General features: G+C 40.5%; 1 protein-coding gene and 1 pseudogene across 2 annotated transcripts in view; both read right to left on the reverse strand.

Moving 5' to 3' along the window:
* Positions 1 to 12,547: 12,547 nt before the first annotated feature.
* Positions 12,548 to 13,119, reverse strand: LOC138432408 (coenzyme Q-binding protein COQ10 homolog B, mitochondrial pseudogene; annotated as a pseudogene).
* Positions 13,120 to 23,437: 10,318 nt separating this feature from the next.
* The window catches only part of MFSD14B (major facilitator superfamily domain containing 14B), a 118,686-nt gene continuing 116,557 nt past the window's right edge, over positions 23,438 to 25,566 (reverse strand). For both annotated transcript variants that reach the window (XM_069576802.1, XM_069576803.1), the window contains exon 12: positions 23,438 to 25,187. In XM_069576802.1, the coding sequence (XP_069432903.1) occupies positions 24,936 to 25,187 (252 nt within the window). In that variant the 3' untranslated portion in view covers positions 23,438 to 24,935. The remainder of the gene's footprint in view (positions 25,188 to 25,566) is intronic.

Genomic DNA, 25,566 nt, shown 5'->3' on the forward strand with positions numbered 1-25,566 from the left:
TTTGGCTGTTCTGGGTCTTCATTGTTGCACTCAGGCCTCGTCTACCTGCTGCATGTGGGGGCTACTCTCTAGTTCCCCGTTAAGTGTGTGGGTGTCTCCTTGAGGTGGCTGCTTTTTTGTTGTTGTGAAGCATGTTGTGGGCTCTAGGTGAAGGAAAGTTACACGGCTCAAAATCGCCTGGAGTTAAAACTCCCCTCCGGGTCCTCCCCACCATTCTATGCAAAACAAAGAACTCTCTCACCTGAAGAGAAAAATGGACATTAAGGCTGATTACGACCAGCTCCCAGCCAGTCCAGCCTCTCTGGCTGATCTCCAGAATTCCTTGCCACAGCCATTTAAGAGATAACTAACCGGAACAACTTTGGAGAAGAACAGGCCCCCTTAAGACAGTAGATTTCTACATATATGCCTATATATACTTGCTCTTTTCTTGGGTTAGTGATTGCTGCTCTTTCTCGCCTCATTAAAGGTGATGTGTTCCGGTACAGTGTCGTTCTCATTCTTTTTCCAAACCTTGCCTTCTCTGACTCCTTTACCCTACAGTTGGGGCGCAGAGTTACATGCCTAAATATGACAGTTTCCGCATTTCAGACTGGTAACTCAGGGTGCAGATTTTCCTGCCTGAAATACGAAATTCTCCACCTTTCATCCTAGAAAGTTGGGGAGCATAGTTTTCTGCCTGAAATAAAATTTCCTCATTTCAGGCCAGTAACTCAGGGCATAGAGTTTCCTGCCTGAAATCTGACATTTCCCACATTTCAGTCTGGAAACCTGGGGCACAGAGTTTCCTGTCTGAAAAATGAAATTCTCATTTCACTGGCAAACATGGGGAGCAGATTTTCCAGCCCCAAATATGGGGTTTTCTATATTGCAGCTTATAAAATTGGGGCAGAGTTTCCCACCTGTTACATGAAATTTTTGTAATCCAGCCCGGAAACTTGGGGCACAGTTTCCTGCCTGAAGTATTAAACTTTCCTCATTTCAGCTCAGAAATTCGGCGCACAGATTTTCCTGCTTGACATATATGACATTTTACACATTACAGCCCTCAGCCTTGGGGTACAGAGTTTCCTGCCTGAAATATGACACTGTCTGCATTTCAGCCTGGAGTCTTGGTGTATAGAGTTTGCTGCCTGATGTATGACACATTATGCATTTCTGCCCCAAAATTTGGGGCACAGAGTTTCCTGCATAAAATATTAAAAATATCTGCATTTCACTCTGGAAACTTGGGCAGAGAATTACCTGCCTGAATAATGAAATCCTCCGTATTTCAGCCTGGGAACTGGGGGCACAGAGTTTCCTGACTGAATTATGAAATTCTCCAAATTTCATCCTGGAAAGTTGGGGCACATAATTTCCTGCCTGAAATGTGACACCTTTAGCATTTCAGCCCAGAAACTTGGGGTGCTGAGTTTCCTGCCTGAAACATGAAATTCTCCGCATTTCAGCCTGGAAACTCGGGGCACAGAATTTCTTGCCTGAAATATGAAATTCTCTGCATTTCAGCCCAGGTTCTTGGGCTATAGAGTTTCCTGTCTGAAATATGAAATTCTCCTCATTTCACCTAGAAACATGGAGTGCAAATTTTCATGCCCGAAACGAGAATTTCCATATTTCATCCCAGAAACATGTGGTGCAGTTTCCCACCTAAAATTTGAAATTTTCCATATTTCAGCCTCAAAAGTAGGGATGTAGAGTTTGTACTAGCCAAGAGTTTGAAATAGCCAAGAAACATGCTTTTGTGAATCTGGGAATTGGGCCCTTATGGGAAAAACAATATTTTCCGCCTGTGGAAGCCGGTTCACTCTTGTTCATTTTTCTCTTCATTCCAACAACAGCTTTGGTCAAGTTTTTGGATTATCTGTAAGAAATAGGCTGCTTGCTACTTCTTTCTGGGAAGTCACCTGACAGTACTGTTTCAACTAATCAGGGTATGAAAGGTTGTGGCTATGAGCCATGAATGATGCCAGGATTTACGACCTCTGGAAGAGAGGAGTTTGGTCAGGAGCCAGAGACAAAGCACAATCTCTCAGAGCTTTTGTGTCAATGTTTAATTAAAGTATAAAAGAGATAGAGAAAGCTTCAGACATAGACATCAGAAGGGGACAGAAAGAGTGCCCCCTTGCTAGTTTTTTAGGTGTTTTATACCTGTTAGCAAGCTGCTAACCAGATAAAAGAAACACCTTGAGACTAAGAGAGTTGCACTAGGTCCCTCTCCCACAACATACACTTTGAGATAGCATTGGCACAAGGGGAGTCATCTCTGGTTGTAAAACAATTGACATGAATGTTAAAGACATATTCTAAAGCAAATACATAGTTTTATTTACATAGTTTAAAAAGAACATTTCCATAAGGAAAACACATTGTTTAGGTGAAGGTCTGAGAAAAGTTAAGTTCAGGTGGAACCAGGTGTCATCATGGCAACACACGATTAGAAGAAGTTTCCTATAACTTTGTACAGAGAAGGAAAAAAATGTCTGTCACTTGCATTTTGTTTCCTCCTGCTAATTAGGGACCTCTGGCCTTCCTACAGAGGCTGCTAACCCTCTCAGGTAACAACTGGCGTGGCAATCAACACTCAAAGAACACCTTCCCATGACCTCTTTTCTAATGGAATGGTACAGTGTTTTCTAGCTGTGTCTTTACAAAGCTTTGAAAACACCAGAAAACATGTTTTTGTGAACCTGAGAATTGGGCTCTGATGACTAAAGAAGTATTTTCCATGTGAATGCTTGATAGTTGCAGCCTCAATCCTGCCAGAAAATCACACTTATTCATTTCTTTCTCCATTACCACAACAACTTTGGTTTAGTTTTGAGTTTTCTGAAAGGAACAGTCTGCATGTCACTTCTTGCCGGGAAGTCATTTGAAGTACAGATTCACTAATTAGGAAGTGAAGGTATGGCAGTCAACACCCACAGAACTCTCTCTTCTGACATCCTTTCTCATGGAATGGTACATTGTATCCGAGGAGTGTCTTTACACAGCTCTGAAACTGCACCAAACATGTTTTTGTGAACCTGGGAATAAGGTCTGATGGCGAAAGAAGTATTTTCCCACTATGAAAGCTGGATAGCTGCAGCCTTAAACTTGCAGTAAAACACATTGGTTCGTTATTCTCTTCAACAACAGCTTTCACCATGATTTTGAGTTGTCTGAAATAAAAAGGATGCTGCCAACTTCAGGCTGGGAACTCATCTGACAGTAATTTCTAGTGATTTTCACCTAATCATAGTAACAGCAGGTATGGCAGTCAACAGTCACAGAACACTCTCCTCTGCCATTTTTCTCATGGAGTGGTACAGTGTGTCCTGAGTGTGTCTTTACACAACCCTGAAAGAGCCCGGAAACACATGCTTTTGTGAACCTGGGAACTGAGCCTTTATGGCCAAAGCTGTATTTTCCACCTGTGGAAGCTAGATAATTGCAGCCTCAGAGCTGCCAGGAAAACACATGGATTTATTTTTCTTTTCATTGCAACAACATCTTTGATCAAGTTATTGAGTTTTCTGAAAGAAACAGGGTGCAGGCTATTTCTTTCTCAGAAGTCACCAGACAGTACTGTTTCATCTAATCAGGGAAACAACAGGTATGGCAGTCAACAACCACAGAACACTCTCCCTTGACCTCTTTTCTCATGGAATGGTACAGTGTTTCCTAGGTCTGTTTTTACAAAGCTCTGAAAATGAAGGGAAACATGCTTCTTTGAACCTGGTTATTGGGGCCTGATGGCAAAAGAAATATTGCCCCACTGTGAAAGCTGAGTAGTTGTAGCCTAAAATCTGCTATAGAAACATATTGGTTCATTGTTTTCTTCATTACAGAAACAGCTTTGGTCTAGTTTTTGAGTATTCTGAAAATAAGGAGCTGGTTTCCACTTCTTGCTGAAGTCATCTGACAGCGCAGTTTCAGCACACACAGAACACTCTCCCCTGACGTTTCTTTCTCATGGAATGGCACAGTGCTTCCTACGAGTGTCTTTACAAAGCTCAGAAAGCTCCAGGTTCATGCTTCTACAAGCCTGGGAACTGGGGCCTGATGGCAAACCAAGTATATTCCCACTGTGAAAGCTGGAGAACTGCAGCATCAGTCAGTCAGTCAGTTCAGTCACTCAGTCGTGTCCGACTTTGTGACCCCATGAATCGCAGCACGCCAGGCCTCCCTGTCCATCACCAACTCCCAGAGTTCACTCAGACTCATGTCCATCGAGTCAGTGATGCCATCCAGCCATCTCATCCTCTGTCAGCCCCTTCTCCTCCTGCCCCCAATCCCTCCCAGCATCAGAGTCTTTTCCAATGAGTCAACTGTTTGCATGAGGTGGCCAAAGTACTGGAGTTTCAGCTTTAGCATCATTCCTTCCAAAGAACACCCAGGGCTGATCTCCTTTAGAATGGACTGGTTGGATCTCCTTGCAGTCCAAGGGACTCTCAAGAGTCTTCTCCAACACCACAGCTCAACAGCATCAGTCCTGCCCAAAGAACTCTCTGGTTCTTTTCTATCATTACACCCACATCTTTGGTCTAGTTTTTGAGTTTTCTGAAAGAAACAGGCTGCTTGCCACTTCTTGGTAGGAAGTCATCTGACAGTACAGATTCACCTAATCAGGGTAACAACATGTAAGTCCGTCAACACTCACAGAACACTGTACTGTCATCTTTCCACATGATGGTACAATGGGTCCTATGTATGTCTTCACACAACTCAGAAAATGCCAGGAAACATGCATTTGTGAATCTGCAGACAAGCAAAAACAAGGAAAAGCTATCCTTTCCACATTTACAAAATGGATAATTGCAGCCACAAACCTGCCAAGAAAAAGACTGGTTCATTTTTCTCTTCATGATAACAACTTTGGTCAAGTTTTCAAGTTTTATGTAAGAAACAGGCTGCTTGCCCCTTCTTGCTGGGAAGTCATCTGTCAGTTCAGTTACACCTAACCAGAGTAACAACAGGTTTGGCAGTCAACACTCACTCACAGACACTCCTCCCAGCTTTTTTTCTCACGGAATGACATGTTGTGTCCTAGGAGCATCTTCAAATAGCACCGAAACTACAGGGAACACTGCATTTCTGTGAACCTGGGAATTGGGGTCCGATGGCAAAATTAGCATTTCCCCCCAGTGAAAGCTGGAGAGTTGCAGCCTTAAACTTGCCAGAAACTCCCTGGTTTATTTTGCTCTTCCTTATAATAATAGCTTTGGTTGTGATGATTTTGAGTTTTCTGAAACAAAAAGGATGCTTCCAGCTTCTTGCAGGGAAGTCATCTGACAGAACAGTTTACCCTTATCAGAGTAACAACTGGTATGGTAGTCAACATTCACAGAACACTCCCCCCTGACACTTTTTCTCATGGAATGATACAATAAGTCCTAGAAGTGTCTCACACAGCTCTGAAACTGCAGGGAAACATGGTTTTGTGAACCTGGGCACTGGGGCCTAATGGCAAAAGAAGTATATTCACCCAGTGAAATCTGGGTAGTTTCAGCCTCATACTTGCCAGAAAAACATACTTCTTCATTTTCCTTTTCATTTCAACCACGCCTTTGGTCATGATTTTGAGTTTTCTGAAACAAAAAGCATGCTTCCGACTTCTTGCTGGGAAGTCATCTGACAGTACCTAATCAGAGTAACAAGAATGGCAGTCAACACTCACAGAACACTATCCCCTGACATTTTTTTTTTCTCATGGAATGGTACATTGTTTCCTAGGAGTGTCTTTACAAAGCTCTGAAAACGTAGGGCAACATGTTCTTATGAACCTTGGAACTGGGGTCTGATGGCAAAAGAAGCATATGTCCATTGTTGAGGCTTGAGAGTTGAAGATTTGAACCTGCCAGAAAAACATGTTGGTTCATTTCTCTCTTCATTGTCAACATTTGTTGGATCATAGAAAAAGCAAGGGGATTCCACTTGCTTGGAGAGGCAACCCACTCCAGTATTCTTGCCTAGAAAATCCCATGGACGGGAGATCCCAGAGGGCTACAAGAGTCGGACACAACTTCTTTATGGCCTAATTCTCACATCCATACGTGACTACTGGAAAAACTGTAATTTTGACTATGTGGATCTCCTTTTATTTTTTTAATTGAAGGATAATTACTTTATAGAATTTCGTTTTCTGTCAAACCTCAACATGAATCAGCCATAGGTATACATATATCCTCTCTCTTTTGAACCTCCCTCCCATCTTCTGCCCCTTCCCACCCCTGTAGATTGATACAGAGACCCTGAGTTTCCTGATCCATACAGCAAATGCCCATTGGCTATCTGTTTTACATATGGTAATGTAAGTTTCCATGTTACTCTTGCCATACATCACCCTCTCCTCCCTTCACCCCATGTCCATAAGTCTATTCTCTATGTCTGTTTTTCCACTGCTGCCCTTAAAAATAAATTTTTCAGTACCATATTTCTAGATTCTGTATATATGCGTTAGAATACGATATTTATCTTACTCTTTCTGACTCATTTCAGTCTGTATAATAGGTTCTAGGTTCATCTATCTCATCAGAACTGACTCAAATGCATTCCTTTTTGTGGCTGAGTAATATTCCTTTGTGTATATGTACCACAACTTCTTTATCCATTCATCTGTTGAGGGACATCTAGGTTGCTTCCATGTTCTCTGTGGTCAGAGAGGATGCTTGGTATGATTTCAATTTTTCTTAAATTCACTGAGTTTTGATTTGTGACCCAAGATGTGGCCTATCTTGGAGAATGTTTCATGTGCACTTGAGAAGAAGGTGTATTCTTCTGCATTTGGATGGAATGTCCTGAAGATATCAATGAGATTCATCTCATTTAATGTATCATTTGAGACTTGTGTTTCCTTATTAATTTTTTGTTTTGATGATCTATCCATTGATGTGAGTGGGGGTGTTAAATTCTCCTACTATTATTTTGTTAGTATCAATTTCTCATTTTATGTCTGTTCGTGTTTGTCTTATGTTTTGAGGTGCTCCTATGTTGGGTGCATAGATATTTACAGTTGTTATGTCTTCTTCTTGGATTGATCCCTTGATCATTATGTAGTGTCCTTCCTTGTCTCTTGTAATCTTCTTTATTTTAAGGTCTATTTTGTCTGATATGAGGATTGTTACTCCAGCTTTCTTTTGCTCCCCGTTTGCATGGAATATATTTTCCCACCCTCTCACTTTCAGTCTATATGTGTCTTTAAGTCTGAAGTGGGTTTCTTGTAAACAGTATATATATGGGTCTTGATTTTGTATTCATTCACCAGTCTGTGTCTTTTGGTTGAAGCATTTAATCCATTTACATTTAAAGCAGTTATTGATATATATGTTCCTATTGCCATTTTCTAATTGTTTGGGGTTGATTTTTGTACATCTTTTTTCTTCTGTTGTATTTCTTGACTATATAAATCCATTTAACATTTGTTGTAAAGGTGGTTTGGTGGTACTGAATTCTCGTAACTGTTGCTTGTCTGCAAAGCTTTTGATTTCTCCATCAGTTCTGAATGAGATCCTTGCCAGGTACGGTAATCTCCGTTGTAGATATTCCCTTTTCAATACTTTAAATATATCCTGCCATTCCCTTCTTGCCTGCAGAGTTTTTGCTGAAAGACCAGCTGTTAAGCGTATGGGGTTTCCATTGTATTTTAGTTGTCGTTTCTCCTTACTGCTTTTAATATTCTTTCTTTGTGTTTAGTCTTTGTTAGTTTGATTTGTATGTGTCTTGGCATGTTTCTCCTTGGGTTTATCCTTTATGGGACTCTTTGTGCCTCTTGTACTTGATTGCCTATTTCCTTTTCCATGTTGGGGAAATTTTCAAGTATAGTCTTTTCAAAAATTTTCTCATACCCTTTCTTTTTCTCTTCTTCTGGGACCCGTATAAATCAACTGTTGGTGTGTTTGATGTGGTCCCAGAGTTCTCTGAAACTGTCCTCAGCTCTTTTTATTCTTTTCACTTTATTCTGCTCTTCAGAAGTTGTTTACACCATTTAATCTTCCAGCTCACTGATTGATTCTTCTGCTTCAGATATTCTGCTATTGACTCCTTCTAGAATATTTTTAATTTCAGTAATTGTGTTGTCTCTGTATGCTTATTCTTTAATTCTTATAGGTCTTTGTTAATTGATTCTTGCATTTTCTCCATTTTGTTTTTCAAGGTTTTTGATCATCTTTACTATCATTATTCTGAATTCTTTTTCAGGTAAGTTTCCTATTTCCTCTTCATTTATTTGGACTTCTGTGTTTCTAATTTGTTCCTTCATTTGTGCAGTGTTTCTTTGCCTTTTCATATATTTTTTAAGTTCCCCAGGCTTTAAGGAAAGATGAATTCTTTCCTTGAAGAAGGCTGTATTCTTTATTCCTTTTGGTTTCTGCCCTCCTAAGGTTGGCTCAGTGGTTTGTGTGAGCTTCCTATAGGGTGAGATTTGTGCTGAGTTTTTGTTTGTTTTTCCTCTGATGGGCAAGGCTGAGTGAGGTGGTACTCCTGTCTGCTGATGACTGGGTCTGCATTTTTGTTTTGTTTGTTGTTTAGATGATGCATCCTGCACAGGGTGCTACTGGTGGTTGGCTGATGCCAGGTCTTGTATTCAAGTGGTTTCCTTTGTGTGAGTTCTCACTATGTGATACTCCCTAGAGTTAGTTCTCTGGTAGTCTAGGGTGTTGGAGTCAGTGCTCCCACTCCAAAGGCTCAGGGGTTTGATCTCTGGTCAGAAATGAGGATTCCACAAGTGTTTTTTTCTGGCATTAAGGGAGAGTGAAACAAATATCCAAAAATGAGAAACCAAAGATGAACCCCAGACAAATGGCATGTACAAAATCAGGCAAATAATAATTAAAATAATGGAATATACACAGGTACATATACACTCATGAAAAAAATGAAAACAGTCCAACAAAAATAAAATACAGTAGATTGATCTGGTGAACAATGGAAGTAAAAATTTTTACTTACCAATTAAGAACAAAAGTAACTTAAGCACAAACTGGAGAGCAAAAGTGAAGCAAAGTGTCAAGTGGGAAATAAAGCAATGAAAACAAAACTAACAAATATGTAGAGTGGAGAGGAAAGAGAGGAAAGAAAGAAAGAGTAGATATGCACAGTTAAATAGAGATAGATGAAAAAGATTTATATACATTAAAGATTAACTGCAAGGGGAAAAGAACAGTAGGAAAGGCAAACGAAGGAATAGATGTAGAAAAAATATAATAGGTTTAAAAAAATCAAAACATAAAAAGGAGAAAAGAGAAAAAAAATGGAAGAAGAAAAAAGGGAAAAAACAGGAAAATTTCACAGAATTGCAAAAGCTCAGTGCAGAGGCAGAGGTTTATAACAATAAAAAGTGTGACTGAATATACACATATACACCCAAAAGCAAAATGAACACAGTTGAAAAAATATTAAGTACAATAGACTGACCCAGCGAACAAAGGAAATCAAAAATTATTTCTACCAAAACAAAACTAATTAAAGCACAAACTGGAAAACAAAACTAAAGCAAGGTGCCAATTGGGGAATAATGCAATGAAAAGAAAACTAACAAATATGTTGTGAGGAAATGAGAGAAAGAAAAGAAAGAAAGAATAGATATGCAAAGTAAAATAGAGGTAGACAAAGATTTATATATATTAAAGATTAACTGCAAGGGGAAAATAACAGTAATAAAAGCACACAAAGGAATAAATGTAGAAAAAATAATAATAGGTATAAAAATTAAAATTAAAAAAAGAGAAAAGAAGAGGAAAACTCCACAGAACTGCAAAAGCCCAACCCAGAGACAGAGGTTTACGACAATAAAAAATGTGCCTGAGGAAAGAGAAAGGAATAAAAAAAAGCTGAAAAGCTTAACTGGATTTCTTAGTGCCAATAAAATCGACAACTACAACGGGGGGTGGAGGGGAGTGCGGAGAAAAAAATCCAAAAGAATCTACAGAACAAATAAAAAAATAAGAATAATAAATATTTTTCTTGAGTCACTGCTGTCAGTCCTTTCTCGTGCTGCAAATCACCGTCCACCTCCCCTCGCTAGGACGCCCTCCAACACTGTGCTGATCTCTGGACCTGTTGCGGGGGCGGCTGAGATTCTAATCTGGTCCTACTCCTGTGTGTTCTTGCCTCCAGTGTCCAGAGCTATCAGAGATAGTGCGTTTTCCTTTGCAGGAGCTCTCAGTGTCCTTTTATATATTCCATAAATACAGAATTTGCCTAGTTGATTATGTGGATTTAATCTGAAGCTTGTACAGCTGGTGGGAAGGTTTTAGGTCTTCTTCCTTAGCCACACTGCCCCTGGGTTTCAACTGTGGTTTTATTTCCACCTCTCCATGTGGGTCGTCCAGTAGGGTTTAGCTCCTGAAGCTGCCGTGGAGGGCTTGGGTTTGCCCCTGTGAAGGCCAGGTGTGGAGGTGGTGCAGCTGCTTGGGTTGCAGGGGTTCTGGCAGCACCAGGTACTCAGGGGAGTTGGTGGCTAGGGCAGCAGGAAACATAGTGCTCTAGAAGGGTATGGCAACCAGTTTTGGCCAATATGCTCCAGTATTCTTGCCTGGAGAACCCCCCTCTCTGACAGAGAAGCCTGGCAGGCCACAGTCTACAGGGTTGCAAAGAGCCGGACAGGACCAAAGTGACCCTGTGCACATAAACACAAGACTTTGTTATTATTATTATTTTGCGTGTGGTAGCTCTGCCCTAGTGAGAATTGAACATGAAGGTGGTGCAGTTGCTTGGCTTGCAGGGACCCTGGCAGCATCAAGTGTGCAGGGACACAAACTGCCTCCGTGGCAGGAGTTATGGCCCTGTCAGAGTCTTTTCTCGAGCCTCTTGCAGCTGGCTATCAGGAGGCCTCTTTGCCCAGTCTTTCTCCGTTGCTCCACCTGGTCAGGCACTTAGAGGGAATCCCTTGCCTGGGGTCCCTTTCTGTGGTTCTACACATCAGGCAATAGAGGCCCCCCCTCTGACTGAGGCCCTACTCCATAGACCCCATCAGGCACTTAAAGGGGCACCCTGGGTGGAGTTCTACTCTGCAGTTCAGTGCCTCAGGCATTTGATGGGCCAGTCTCTCTATCGTTCAGCTGCCAATGCTGGTGTGTGCAGAGAAAGAGGCTATGGTGATGGCTCTACATCCTGTGCATGACTCAGCAGTACTGCCTTGCTCCAGCTTTCCTCTGCAGGCATTTCCCACCATGATCTTCCCCCTCACATCCCCACAATCCGTCTCTGCACAGTCAACAGCAGTCCTCGCACTGGGTTTGCTCCACAATCCCTAAACTCCAGCTCCCAGCTGCTGAGCTTTCTAGGGTAACTGTGTCCCTGTCCAGGGTATGTATGGCTCTGGTAAGGACTGTCTGATTCTCATTCTATTTAGGCTGCCACAGATCAGCTGTTTCACTTAAATGTTTCTCCTCTGACTCAGACAATTGCCCCGCTGTGGGGATCGGACCCCTGCTTCCGTCCCCCCACCTGCCGAGGATATGTCCACTCCTACTAACACTGTTTTCCCCCCTATTTCCTTCATCCTACTGAGTTTTGTGTGGTTCTATATACGCTTTTCCACTGGTCAGGTCCTCCTGTACGATCTCAGCTGGTGATGCACTTCTGTGTCTGAAGGTGTATTCCTGATGCATCCATGAAGAGAGATGTATTCCACCTCCACCTACTCCTCCGCCATCTGTTCCCCCTCATCTTTTTTTTTAACTGTACAAAAAATAAACAAATTAACTTTATTAAGTTACCACTTCAGTCCTTATGTCGATTGTTTATAAAAATATCAGTTTGAAATACATTATTGAAAGTGAATATACACAATAAATAGAAAATAAGGATGCATGGTGCTGCAGACATATAAACCAACTTATCTTGATTTATTGCCATTGCTGTAGGCAAAATTTGACATGGATTCAGCATTACTGACACAGCAGTCAGAGTATCAGGGTGAGGGTTGCAAACTATGAGAAAAGTAGCTTAAAATTCTGGACCAAAAAAACCCCCTCTGGATCACTCACCAAAAGAAAGAAAAATATTGTTGTTTATCTGGAAGTTAACCTTAGTATAATACTGAATTATCTACTACTACCCATAGGGACAATTTAAAAATAAGAAAAGTGCCAGGGAACCTTCTCTAACAGTATTTTTAAGTCAGTTTTTACTCTAAGTATCTGGTTATTACTCAAATATTCTAAGCCATGAGGCAGGCCCTAAGGCAATAAATTATAAATAGTCTGAAATTAGTAACGTAAATGTGACATGGTTAATCTCAACCAACCTCTTTCAGGTGAGGTAATAATTAAAAGGTTTAAATTTACAGTTTCAATTTCTGCTCAAAAGAGTGATGTCAGTATTCTAGCAACAGTGATGACATCGTATTATTGTAAATATGCTAACATACATACTTCTCTGAATTATACTTGATTGAATTCTATGTACATGTGGTTCCATGTTCCAAGTGTAAATTTTCAACGGTATGGGTTTATAATCAAAGCTGAGTTTGACAAATGCTTTCTGACTTCTGAAAGCAAATGATTAAAGCACTTCCTAAAAGTGAGTGAACTAGATACAATAGGTGACCATTTCATTTTTTTCTTTACAAGTGATGAACTTCATGAAGCATCATTTCCTGAGGTATGTTTGTTTCTGGAACATACAGCTTACATGCTCTTCTTTCAAAGGCAGCCACCGTCTGCTTTACAACTTCACTGAAAAACTACTGTGGTAAGCTGAGAGTGTAGAAGTGAGCAAAATTCAAAAGAAATTGAAAAATCCAAAGTACAAGTTCTTGGGTAGTCAGGAAGACCTGGGTGAAAATGACAAATAGTCTCCAAATGATTGAAGAGCTTCCCATCAGTACAGGATACCTTCACCAAATGTGGTTTCACCAAGGTTACTACTGATATACTGCACTTCAGTACAAGTGGAAACCCAATTTCTAATCGTGTTTTGCAGTATTCAGATCTCCTTGGTATTATATCTGATTTTTTGCACCAAAGAACAAAATGCGTGTAATTCTCCATTCCATCATACATTTCCTGCATAGAATAACCTACAATTCTCCTTTCTGAATATTCTTTTGTTTATTAATGGTGCAGCAATTCTGAAGGTTTTTGCGTGTATCTTTTTAGGCAAAATTGAGGTATGTAGTGGAAGAGTTGTGCTCATCAGTATACCATAGGAACTGACATAACTGAACCATAACTGACATTCCTCGCAGGCACTGTGCTAGAGCCAGGCTTCTGGCGGCTGCGCCGACTTTGGATGGCATCCCGAGACCACCTTTGGGCTCTCTTACCTGTCTGAGCTGCCATGATCATGTTAGTGAAGCCCGTCACCAGTAAGCTGGGACCAGGCCCCAATTATCATCTTTTCAAGTGAATTTTGGTCTCCTAAAAACTCTGAGGGAAAGAATATTTCTTGTGTTTTTAATGGCAGGAAAGTAGATTTTAAATCTATTTAGACAAAGGCTTTTTGATTCTTGTATAAGTACAAAGCAACAACATACAATGGAAAATTCACAATTATCTTTGCTGATATTCTAAACTCTCAAGTTTGAAACCAGCAATTGGCGAGACTTAGAACTTCCCTAAGTGAAATTTTGGCAGCTTGTCACACTGATAGAAAAGTCAGACTAGAACAAGGAAAGCTCAAGTATTCTTACATGACAGAAGAGGACATGCTGTCTTCTAAAATTAATACAGTCAGAAAAGAAAATAGATGAATGTACTTTTTATGCTCTTACCACTCTTTCCTTTCACTCTTCTTTTTATTTACAGCTCAAGAATTTTGGTATGCAGATATTTTAAAATGCCCATTGTCACAAAATTCTTTTTTCTTTACAAGTCAAAATTCTAATAGGCCTAACCTTGAAAACCACTGTCTAACCACTGTCATCTAGTGGTCATAATATTTTAAAACACAATGACTCTAATCATCATTACCCTCTTTCCAAGACAAGTAACAGCTTTTAAAAAATGGCCCTGATGGCCATTAAAGCAGCTATACACACATAACCCATTAAAAAATCCCCCAATAGCTAACATACTGAAGTACCCTAATACATCTAATGTATCTTAATATTTTGTAATACATTTATCTTTACCTGTTCATGTTCTTGAACATTATAAATGATTCAACTTAATGAAGCTAATCTTAGGTAGAGTTGAAAAGAAAACTTCAATTCATACTTAAGTATGAACAGACTAATAATCTCCATGTCACCTCATCTCTGCCCCTCAAATCTCATGCAGTTGTCCATAACATTTTTACAAGTTATGTTCCTTTTAAAAATCTTAGAAAATATAAGCCTTTTTATTCTTCTTAGCCCAAATGACCAAAATATAAAATCAAGTTATTAGAACTAAAATAATAACAACCAGTATTAGAGATCCATGTATTTTAGTATCCCAAAGACAAACATGCACAGTTATTCTTAGTTGACACATAAGACATGTGAGAGTCACTGCTGAGAACCTCACAGCTCAGGCCATTCCAGTGGAGTTGCACTGGTAATAGGAACGAGACAGATTTCTGGGCTCAATATCAAGGAGGATTAGACAAACACATAAACATTAAACATAAAAAGAAAGGAAGAAAAAGTTTTCAAATATAAGCAAGCTAGAAAGAGACAGGGAGACCTAGCCAAGATGGTCATTCCTTCTGACTTAATCACAGCACTGAGAAAGAAAAAAGCTAAAAAGAATAAAATCCAAGCTCCATAGCTTTGCATGGGAAATGATATAGTGTACTCTGAGCAAGAATCTAAGGAATTAAGATGCAAGGGAGGAAGTGGAGGGGCTTCTCTTTCCATCACACCTAAGAACATTAACCCTCTTTGCAATTCTGAGAGATGTCAGTCGGAGAAGCGGGTAATGCTGCTATGAGGTGAAACATCTATGGTTCCACTGCACTGGGAGATGAGACTCCTACTTGGCCTTCTCATGCCACTGAGGCAGGAGACAAAGGGGTTGTGCTGCCAGTGAGGGGAAAGGAAAGCTATGTCCAGAACTTCAGGGGTTCTCTGAGGTAGTTCTTAGTACTCCATGCCTAGTAGTATAATTACTGAAAAATTACAGATACTAATGATAATGATGATGATGTTGGTACAACTACTGAGGGTGCAGATCCGTTAGTAATTTAGATCTTGGTTAACTGTCAGAAAACCCCAACAAGCTGAAGTTTTATTGAAGGTCAAGGAAATGGAATGGGTAGAAGCAGAAGTTTTAAATATTAGCCAGTTCCAGAAAAACATCTACTTCTACATCATTAACTATGCCAAAAGCTTTGCCTGTGTGGATCACAACAAACTGTGAAAAATTCTGAAAGAGGTGGGAATACCAGGCCATCTTACCTGCCCCCTGAGAAATCTGTATGCAGGTCAAGAAGCAACAGTTAGAACTGGACATGGAACAAGGGACTGGTTCAAAACTGGGAAAGGAGTACACTGAGGCTGTATATTGTCACCTTGCTTAATTAACTTATATGTAGAGTACATCAGCAAAATGCCAGGCTGGATGGAGCAGAAGCTGGATCAAGATTGCTGGGAGAAATATCAATAACCTCAGATATGCAGATGACACCACCCTTATGGCAGAAAGTGAAGAGGAACAAAAAAACCTCTTGATGAAGGTGAAAGAGGAGAGTGAAAAAGTTGACATAACATTCAAAAAACAAAGATCATGGCATCTGGTTCCATTACTTCATGGCAAATAGATAGGGAAACAATGGAAACAGTGAGAGACTTCATTTTCTTGGGCTCCAAAATCACTGCAGATGGTGACTGCAGCCATGAAAGTAAGACGCTTGCTCCTTGGAAGGGAAGTTATGACCAACCGAGACAGCATATTAAAAAGCAGAGACATTACTTTGCCAACAAACGTCCGCCTAGTCAAAGCTATAGTTTTTCCAGTAGTCATGTATGGATGTGAGAGTTGGACTATAAAGAAAGCTGAGCACTGAAGAATTGATGCTTTTGAACTGTGGTGTTGGAGAAGACTCTTGAGAGTCTCTTGGACTGCAAGGAGATTCAACCACTCCATCCTAAAGGAGATCAGTCCTGAATATTCACTGGAAGGACTGATGCCGAAGCTCCAATACTTTGGCCACTTGATGCAAAGAACTGACTCATTGGAAAAGCCCCTGATACTTGGAAATATTGAAGGCAGGAGGAGAAGGGGATGACAGAGGATGAGATGGTTGGATGGCATCAGAGACTTGATGGACATGAGTTTGAGCAAGCTCTGGGAATTGGTGATGGACAGGGAAGTCTGGTGTGCTGCAGTCCATGGGTTGCAAAGAGTCAGACATGACTGCGCGATTGAACTGAACTGAAGGTCACATGACCAGTCACAGAAGCGAGGACAGAGCAGGTGACTATCATCTCCTTCCTTTTGCTGGTGTGCGTGTACATGTAGAGTTAGCATTTTCTTCTCTTCTGGTTTTATACAAGTTTTATTGCAGGTTAAAAGGCAGAGGAACCAGAGATCAAATTGCCAACATCCGCTGGATCATGGGAAAAGCAAGAGAGTTCCAGAAAAACATCTATTTCTGCTTTCTTGACTATTCCAAAGCCTTTGACTGTGTGGATCACAATAAACTGTGGAAAATTCTGAAAGAGATGGGAACAGATTTCTCAAAGATGGTGGAGGAATAGGATGCGGACACCACTTTCTCCCCCACAAATTCATCAAAAGAACATTTAAACACTGAGTAAATTCCACATGACAACTTCTGAATGCCGGCAGAGGACATCAGGCACCAAGAAAAGCAGCCCATTGTCTTCGAAAGGAGGTAGGAAAAAATATAAGGCAAAAAAAGAGAGAAAAGAGGTAGGGACGGAGCTCCATCCCAGGAAGGGAGTCTTAAACAGAGAGAAATTTCCAAACACCAAGAAACACTCTCACTACCGAGTCTGTGGCGAGCCTTGGAAGCATAGAAGGCAACATAACAGGGAGAAAAAATAAATAAATAATTAAATCCCACAGATTATGAGCCCAATGGTAACTCCCCCAGCAGAGAAGCAGCACAGACACCTGCATCTGCCACTAGCAAGCGGGGGCTGGGCAGGGAGATGTGGGCTGCATTGCTTAGACTAAGGATCTGGCCTGAATGCCTGAGAGCAATCTGAGCGAACTAACTTGGGCTAGCAAACCAGACTGTGGGATAACTACCACGTGAAAAACCAGCCCTAACCTAAGACACCACCAGGCCCACGCACAGAACAACGGACTGAACAGAGATAGCCAGCTGCAGATCATCCCCCTCTGGTGACAGGCAGCCAGAGCCGGAAGGGGGCAATCGCAGCCCCAGAGAGACATTATCTACAAAACTGTAAGTAGGCTTCTTTGCTAACTAAGATTTCATGGGGTTCTGGACAGTCATCATCCGCCTGAGAAGGTGCGCTGGTTGTACACCCAGAAAACCGAGCAGCAGGGACTGGGGAGGTGATAAGTAGCAGCGACCGCGCTCATCAAAAACCTCATCACCTGAGCTGCTCGGACCTGGGAAGGGCACAAAACGCAGGCCTAACAGAGTCTGCGCCTCTGAGGACTACCCAAGTGCCTGAACCTGAGCGGCTTAGACCTGGGAGGTGCATGCTGCCCAGGGCTGGCCTCAGACGGCTCCTGGTAGAGCAACCTAGAGCCTGAGCAGTGTGGGCAGGGAAGGTACATGTGCCGTGAGTAGGGGTAGGCCCAGTGTTGCTGAGGCACTGCGAGCACATGCCAGTGTTATTTGTTTGCAGTGTCCCTCCCTCCCCACAGCGTGACTGAACAAGTGAGCCTAAAAAAAGGGTTCATCACCGCCCCCTTTGTGTCAGAGCAGAAATCAAACACTGAAGAGACCAGCAAACAGAAGCTAAATCAGAGGGAACTGCCTTGGAAGAGACAGGTGCTATAGATTAAAACCCTGTTGTTAGTACCGACTACATAGGAAAAGGCAATGGCACCCCACTCCAGTACTCTTGCCTGGAAACTCCCATGGATGGAGGAGCCTGGTAGGCTGCAGTCCATGGGGTCGCTGAGAGTTGGACACGACTCAGTGACTTCACTTTCACTTTTCACTTTCATGCATTGGAGAAGGAAATGGCAACCCACTCGTGTTCTTGCCTGGAGAATCCCAGGGACGGCAGAGCCTGGTGGGCTGCTGTCTATTGGGTCGCACAGAGTCGGACACGACTGAAGTGACTTGGCAGCAGCAGCAGCAGTACTGACTACATAGGAAGGGGCCTATAGATCTTGAGAAATATAAGCTGGACCAAGGAACTATCCGAAAATGAACTGACCCTACAATATCCACAATAACACCAGAGAAAGTCCTAGATATATTTTTACTATTTTTAAGATCATTCTTTTTTTTTAATTAAAAAAAAAATTTAAGTCCTCTATTACTCCTTTAATTTTCACTTTTATAACCTACTATTACTTTGCAAAAAAAAAAAAAAAAAAAAAGACCCCATTTTTTTAAAGAAAATTTCATATATAATTTTTGTGACTTTTTTCTCTTTTTTTTCTTTTCTTTAATATTGTAGTTTTGAAATTCCAAACTCTACTCTAGATTTTTAATCTTTGCTTTTTGGTATTTGTTATCAATTCTGTACCTTTAAGAACCCAATCTTCAGTACCCATTTTTACTTGGGAGCGAGATTACTGGCTTGACTGCACTCCCCCTCTTTGGACTCTCCTTTTTCTCCACCAGGTTGCCTGTGTCTCCTCTCTACCCAACTCTGTGAATCTGTGTGTGTTCCAGACGATGGAGATCACTTAGGGAACTGATTACTGGCTGGATCTGTCTCTCTCCTTTTGATTTCCCCCCTTTTATCCTCCTGGTCACCTCTGTCTCCTTCCTCCCTCTTCTCCTCTGTATAACTCCATGAATACCTCTGAGTGGCCCAGTTGTGGAGTGCACATAAGGAAATGATTATTGGCTAACTTGCTCTCTCCTCTATTGATTCCATCTCATCTCATTTGGGTCACCTCTAACTCCCTCCTCCCTCTTCTCTTCTCCATGTAACTCTGTGAACTTCTCTGGGTGTCCCTCGATGTTTTATCAATGGTGCTGTACAGAAGGAGAAGTCTTGAGACTACTGTAAAAATAAGACTGATAACCAGAAGCAGGAGGCTTAAGTCCAATCCCTGAGAACATCAGAGAACTCCTGACTCCAGGGAACATTAATTGACAGGAGCTCATCAAACGCCTCCATACCTACACTGAAACCAAGCACTACCCAAGGGCCAACAAGTTCCAGAGCAAGACATACCATGCAAATTCTCCAGCAACACAGGAACACAGCCCTGAGCTCCAATATACAGGCTGCCCAAAGTTACTCCAAAACCATTGACATCTCATAACTCATTACTGGACACTTCGTTGCACTCCAGAGAGAAGAAATCCAGCACCACCCACCAGAACACTGACACAAGCTTTCCTAACCAGGAAACCTTGACAAGCCACCTGTACAACCCCATCCAAAGTGAGGAAACTCCACAATAAAGAGAACTCCACAAACTTCCAGAATACAGAAAGGACACCGCAAACTCAGCAATATAAACAAGATGAAGAGACAGAGGAATACTCAGCAGGTAAAGGAACAGGATAAATGCTCACCAAACCAAACAAAAGAGGAAGAGATAGGGAATCTACCTGATAAAGAATTCTGAATATTGATAGTGAAAATGATCCAAAATCTTGAAATCAAAATGGAATCACAGATAAATAGCCTGGAGACAAGGATTGAGAAGATGCAAGAAAGGTTTAACAAGGACCTAGAAGAAATAAAAAAGAGTCAATATATAATGAATAATGCAATAAATGAGATAAAAAAACACTCTGGAGGCAACAAATAGTAGACTAACAGAGGCAGAAGATAGGATTAGTGAAATAGAAGATAGAATTGTAGAAACAAATGAATCAGAGAGGAAAAAAGAAAAACGAATTAAAAGAAATGAGGACAATCTCAGAGACCTCCAGGACAGTGTTAAACGCCCCAACATTCAAATCATAGGAGTCTCAGAAGAAGAAGACAAGAAGAAAGACCATGAAAAATATCCTTGAGGAGATAATAGTTGAAAAGTTCCCTAAAATGAGGAAAGAAATAATCACCCAAGTCCAAGAAACCCAGAGAATTCCAAACAGGATAAACCCAAGGCGAAACACCCCAAGACACATATTAATCAAATTAACAAAGATCAAACACAAACAGCAAATATTAAAAGCAGCAAGGGAAAAACAACAAATAACACACAAGGGGATTCCCACAAGCATAACAGCTGATCTTTCAATAGAAACTCTTTAGGCCAGGAGGGAATGGCAAAACATACTTAAAGTGATGAAAGACAATAACCTACAGCCCAGATTACTGTACCCAGCAAGGATCTCATTCAAATATGAAGGAGAAATCAAAAGCTTTACAGATAAGCAAAAGCTGAGAGAATTCAGCACCAGCAAACCAGCTCTCCAACAAATGCTAAAGGATATTCTCTAGATAGGAAACACAAAAAGGGTGTATAAACTCAAACCCAAAACAATAAAGTAAATGGCAACGGGATCTTACTTATCAATAATTACCTTAAACATAAATAGGTTGAATGCCCGAACCAAAAGACAAAGACTGGCTGAATGGATACAAAAACAAGACCCCTATATATGTTGTCTACAAGAGACCCACCTCAAAACAAGGGACACATACAGACTGAAAGTGAAGGGCTGGAATAAGATATTCCATGCAAATATGCATGTCAGGAAGCAACTGTTAGAACTGGACATGGAACAACACACTGGTTCCAAATAGGAAAAGGAGTATCTCAAGGCTATATATTGTCACCCTGCTTATTTAACTTACATGCAGCATACATCATGAGAAATGCTGGGCTGGATGAAGCAGAAGCTGGAATCAAGACTCTCGGGAGAAATATCAATAACCTCAGATATACAGATGACACCACCCTTATGGCAGAAAGTGAAGAAGAACTAAAAAGCCTCTTGATGAAAGTGAAAGAGGAGAGTGAAAAAGTTGGCTTAAAGCTCAACATTCAGAAAACGAAGATCATGGCATCTGGTCCCATCACTTCATGGCAAATAGATGGGGAACAGTGCAAACAGTGGCTGAATTTATTTTTCTGGGCTCCAAACTCACTGGGGATGGTGATTGCAGCCATGAAATTAAAAGACCCTTACTCCTTGGAAGGAAAGTTATGACCAACCTAGACAGCATATTGAAAAACAGAGACATTACTTTGCCAGAAAAGGTCCATCTAGTCAAGGCTATCGTTTTTCCAGTGGTCATGTATGGATGTGAGAGTTGGACTGTGGAAAAAGCTGAGTGCCGAAGAATTGATGCTTTTGAACTGTGGTGTTGAAGAAGACTCTTGAGAGTCCCTTGGACTGCAAGGAGATCCAACCAGTGTATCCTGAAGGAGATCAGTCCTGGGTGTTCATTGGAAGGACTGATGTTGAAGCTGAAACTCCAGTACTTTGGCCACTGATGCAAAGAGCTGACTTATTTGAAAAGACCCTGATGATGGGAAAGGTTGAGGACAGGAGGAGAAGGGGACGACAGAGGATGAGATGGTTGGATGGCATCACCGACTCAATGGATATGGGTTTGGGGGGACTCCAGGAGTTGGTGATGGATAGGGAGGTCTGGCGTGCTGTGGTTCATGGGGTTGTAGAGTAGGACATGACTGAGCGACTGAACTGAACTGTGTCCAGAATTTATAAACAACTCTTACAACTCAACAATAGGACAGTCATCCTGATTCAAAAATAGGCAAAGGATTTGAATAGACATTAAAAAAAAATAAAGTATATATAAATGGCAAATAAAGACACAAGAAGATGCTCAGTATGATTAGTCATTATGGAAATGCAAATCAAAAGCATGAGATACCACTCTAAACCCAATAGAATGTCTACAAACAGGCAACAAAATAGAAATTAGCAAGTATCTTTAAAGATATACAGAAATGAAGCTCTCCGACATTACAGATAGGACGGTAAAATGTGGAGCTGATGTGTCACTTCCTCAAATGGTAAAATAGTACTAAATGACCTAGCAATTCTACTCCCTGATATATACCTAAGAGGATATGCTCACCAAAAAACATGGACAAGAATGTTTACAGTGGGTTAATATTCATATTAACCTAAAAGTGAAAACCATCCAAATACCAAATGATATTAATTGATAAGTGAATAAAGGAAAATTCCATTTTGTGCATTTGGTATATGCACAAAATATTCACCCTTAAAAAGGAATAAAATTTGACACATGATACAACATGGATGAACCTTGAAAACACTGTATGTCAAAGAAGCCAGACACAAAATGTCACATACTGTATGATTCCATTTATATGAAACATTCAAACTAGGCAAATCTACAGACACAGAAAGTATATTACTGATTTCCAGGGGATGGGGATGGGGAAATTGGTAGTGATTGCTAATGGGGATGGGGTCTATCTTTTGGGATGATGGAAATGTTCTGGAATTGATGCTAACTGTTGCACAACTTTGTGAATAAACTAAACATCACTGAATTGTACACTGTAGAATGGTTAAAATAGTGACTTCTATCTCAATTTTAAAAATTTATGTAAGTTTTAAAAAAATTGTGACAAGATATACCTAATAATAAAATGGATCATTTTAACCATTTTTAGGTTGGTTCAATGCCATTGAGTACATTTACCTTGTTGTGCAACCAGCCTCACCATCCATCTCCAGAACTTTTCTCGCAAATCTTTGCAACTCCATGGACTATAGCCTGCAAGCTCCTCTGTCCCTGGGATTTTCCAGCCAAGAATACTGGAGTGGGTTGCCATTTCCTCCCCCAGGAGATCTTCTCGACCCAGGGATCAAACCCATATTTCCTGAATCTCCTGAACTGTAGACACATTCTTTACCACTGAGCCACAGGGAAAGCTCAAAACTAAAACTCTATCCATTATATAATAACTTCCCACTTTTGTTTCCCCCAAGACCTGGCAACCACTATTCTACTTTCTATGTGCATTTGACTAGATATTTCATATAAGTGGAATCATACAGTTTTTGTCCTTTTGTGACAAAAGTATGCGTCCTGCTTATTTCACTTAGTATAACATCTTCAAGGTTCATCCATGTTGTAACATGTGTTAGAATCCTTTCAAAGGCTGAATAATATTCCATTTGTGTATATACCATATTTTCTTCATCCACTCACCCAACAATGGACACTAGAGTTCTTCCACCTTTTGGCTACTGGAATAATGCTGCTAATAAACACGGGTGTACAAGTAACTGTTGGTATCCCTGCTTTTTGAAAAAATTTTTAAAAAGTTGTGAACTCATTTTGAAGATTGTGAAGTGAAACTAATTTTGAAAATACACATATCTTTTGCATTAACTTATGGACTAAAAACTTATTTTAGCTGAAAGTCACCCAAAGGAGAACCTAAAGATCAATGGTACCATTTGCTTTAAAGAAATACAAAAGACATAAAAGTATTCATTGCAAATTTATTACGCATTAGGAAGCTTAACTTAAAAACCAACAGCATAGTAAAAAAAGATATGTTATCTTTGTTCATAGCAGAACAGGTTTCAAAATATATATTTTTTAAAGTGTATTCAGTCAGTACACAATCCTTTATAAAAGTTGTATATATATTTTTTCTGTCAATACTTTCATTATATTTATAAATACAAGATTTACACAGCACCCCATCAAAAAAAAATTAAAACTCCTTATGATATAGCTACATATATTTCATACCTATAAAACTTTCAAAGGAGTGCTGTGTTAAAGATGGGCCCTAGTTAATGCTCCACTTACTTGTGCAGCAAAACACACATAAATCTATAAAGTTTTCTTTGTCCATAAAACATCTTGAAAAGTTAGCAAGACACTTGTGAAACTGAGCTTCTTAAACCCATATTTTAGGAAGGGATTTGCTGCGCATATTCCTATGAGATTTAAAAGGCAGATAACAGATGAAAACAAAGACTGGAAACAAATGCCTACATATAACAGTTAAGATAGGGATGTGATACAGTGAAAAGCAGGACACAGGATATGTGGGTGGGAGTAAATAGTAATAAAACATTACATGAGTCTAAACTTGGAGATTAACTCCACTGGTATCCAGTTACTAACTCTCATCTGCACTTAGGAATGTTTACATTGTTGAAAACCTTCTTACAAGCGCCCTCCAATTTCTATGTTGCCACCAGAATGCTTGATGTATGTTTTTCTTCTGTAAAATCACCATGGATCTAACCAAGACATTAGGTCCGGAATCTGAGCTACTAGTTCTTCATGATTTAGATTTATTAAAAAAATTTCCTTCCTCTGGTAAAGGTATTAAGTAATACTAATCAGTATTGTTACTATCCAGAGGTGTATATGCTGAATTTCATTCTAGCCAAGAATAGGAAGCAGAGAAGGAAAGGAGAGTAAGACTAGATTTTTGCTGACCTTAGAACAAAGGCAACAGATCTCTGATACTGAGTGACTCCTGAAGCAGCCACTCACAAACAGTCATGTGATAAATGCACACAGTTCAGAGGAACAGGAGAGGAGAAAATACGGGATTTTTTATCTTAAATTTTGTCAGAGACAGCAGTTGTATTACAATCCTGCACCTTTTGAAAAGGACATGATCACTCCTACACTGACATTATTAAAGGAAAGCCATCATTTCTACCACAGATTCTGAGTTTCTGAATGTGGATCCCAGGTAACTTTGAGAGTTGCATATTATTTGCAGAAAAGTATATTTCAAATCTTATTTAGTTCTAATGTATAATGAAAAGGAAAAGAATGGTGGAAGAGGCACAGGAGGAGGAAGGGGAGGAAGACAAAGGGATGGAGGTGGTTACTTCTCAAACTCAGCCCTGAAGGGTGCTACTAGTATCTCTGTTCCAGCACCATGAAGTCTCCATGTGGTGTGGTTCCACCATGGCTCTCAGAGATGGCGTCCACAGAATCTTTTCTGCAGAATTTATAGCTCAGTGCTCTGATGCCCAGGCTCTTCGAGGGAAGAAAGCTCCCAGATGCTGCTGTCCTGCAGTAGTGGCTCAATGTCCTCATCATTGCCCCGTTCTGGAGTGCTGGCCAGGCTGCCGCTGATCCTGTTGCTGTGGTTGTGAACTCCACTGCCTTTACTGTACTCAGGGATGAATACAGCAACCAGGAAGGACATAAGAACTATACATGCCCCAAATAAAAATGGGGGGCCTGGGATGACAGCTGCCTGGTGGGTGTGGAAACAAACGAAGATGAAGAATTCGGTTAGCCTTTCAAACTAAAATTAGTACTGGATAAGCCAAAAAAAAAAAACAAAAAAAAAAACCCACAACAAAACACCACTGAAAAGTGAGTTATTTTCTCATTAGCAAATGTTCATTAACTGTCATGGGAAACTCTAACAAAGCCTGGTGTCTGGAATACAATGGAGGGCAACTAATCACTACTTTGTGTAACACTTTCCAACAGCTTAACCAATTATGTAAGCACAACTGTTTATCTCTAATCTTGCCCTGTGACCAGAGATCATGCAGTCTGTATACGTAAGAACATTAATTACAGTTTTATACAGAAATCTACATTAAACAAAGATTGGAAGGAGGGAA

Source organism: Ovis canadensis, chromosome 2, assembly GCF_042477335.2.
Source record: "Ovis canadensis isolate MfBH-ARS-UI-01 breed Bighorn chromosome 2, ARS-UI_OviCan_v2, whole genome shotgun sequence".
Classification (NCBI taxonomy): Eukaryota; Metazoa; Chordata; class Mammalia; order Artiodactyla; family Bovidae; genus Ovis; species Ovis canadensis.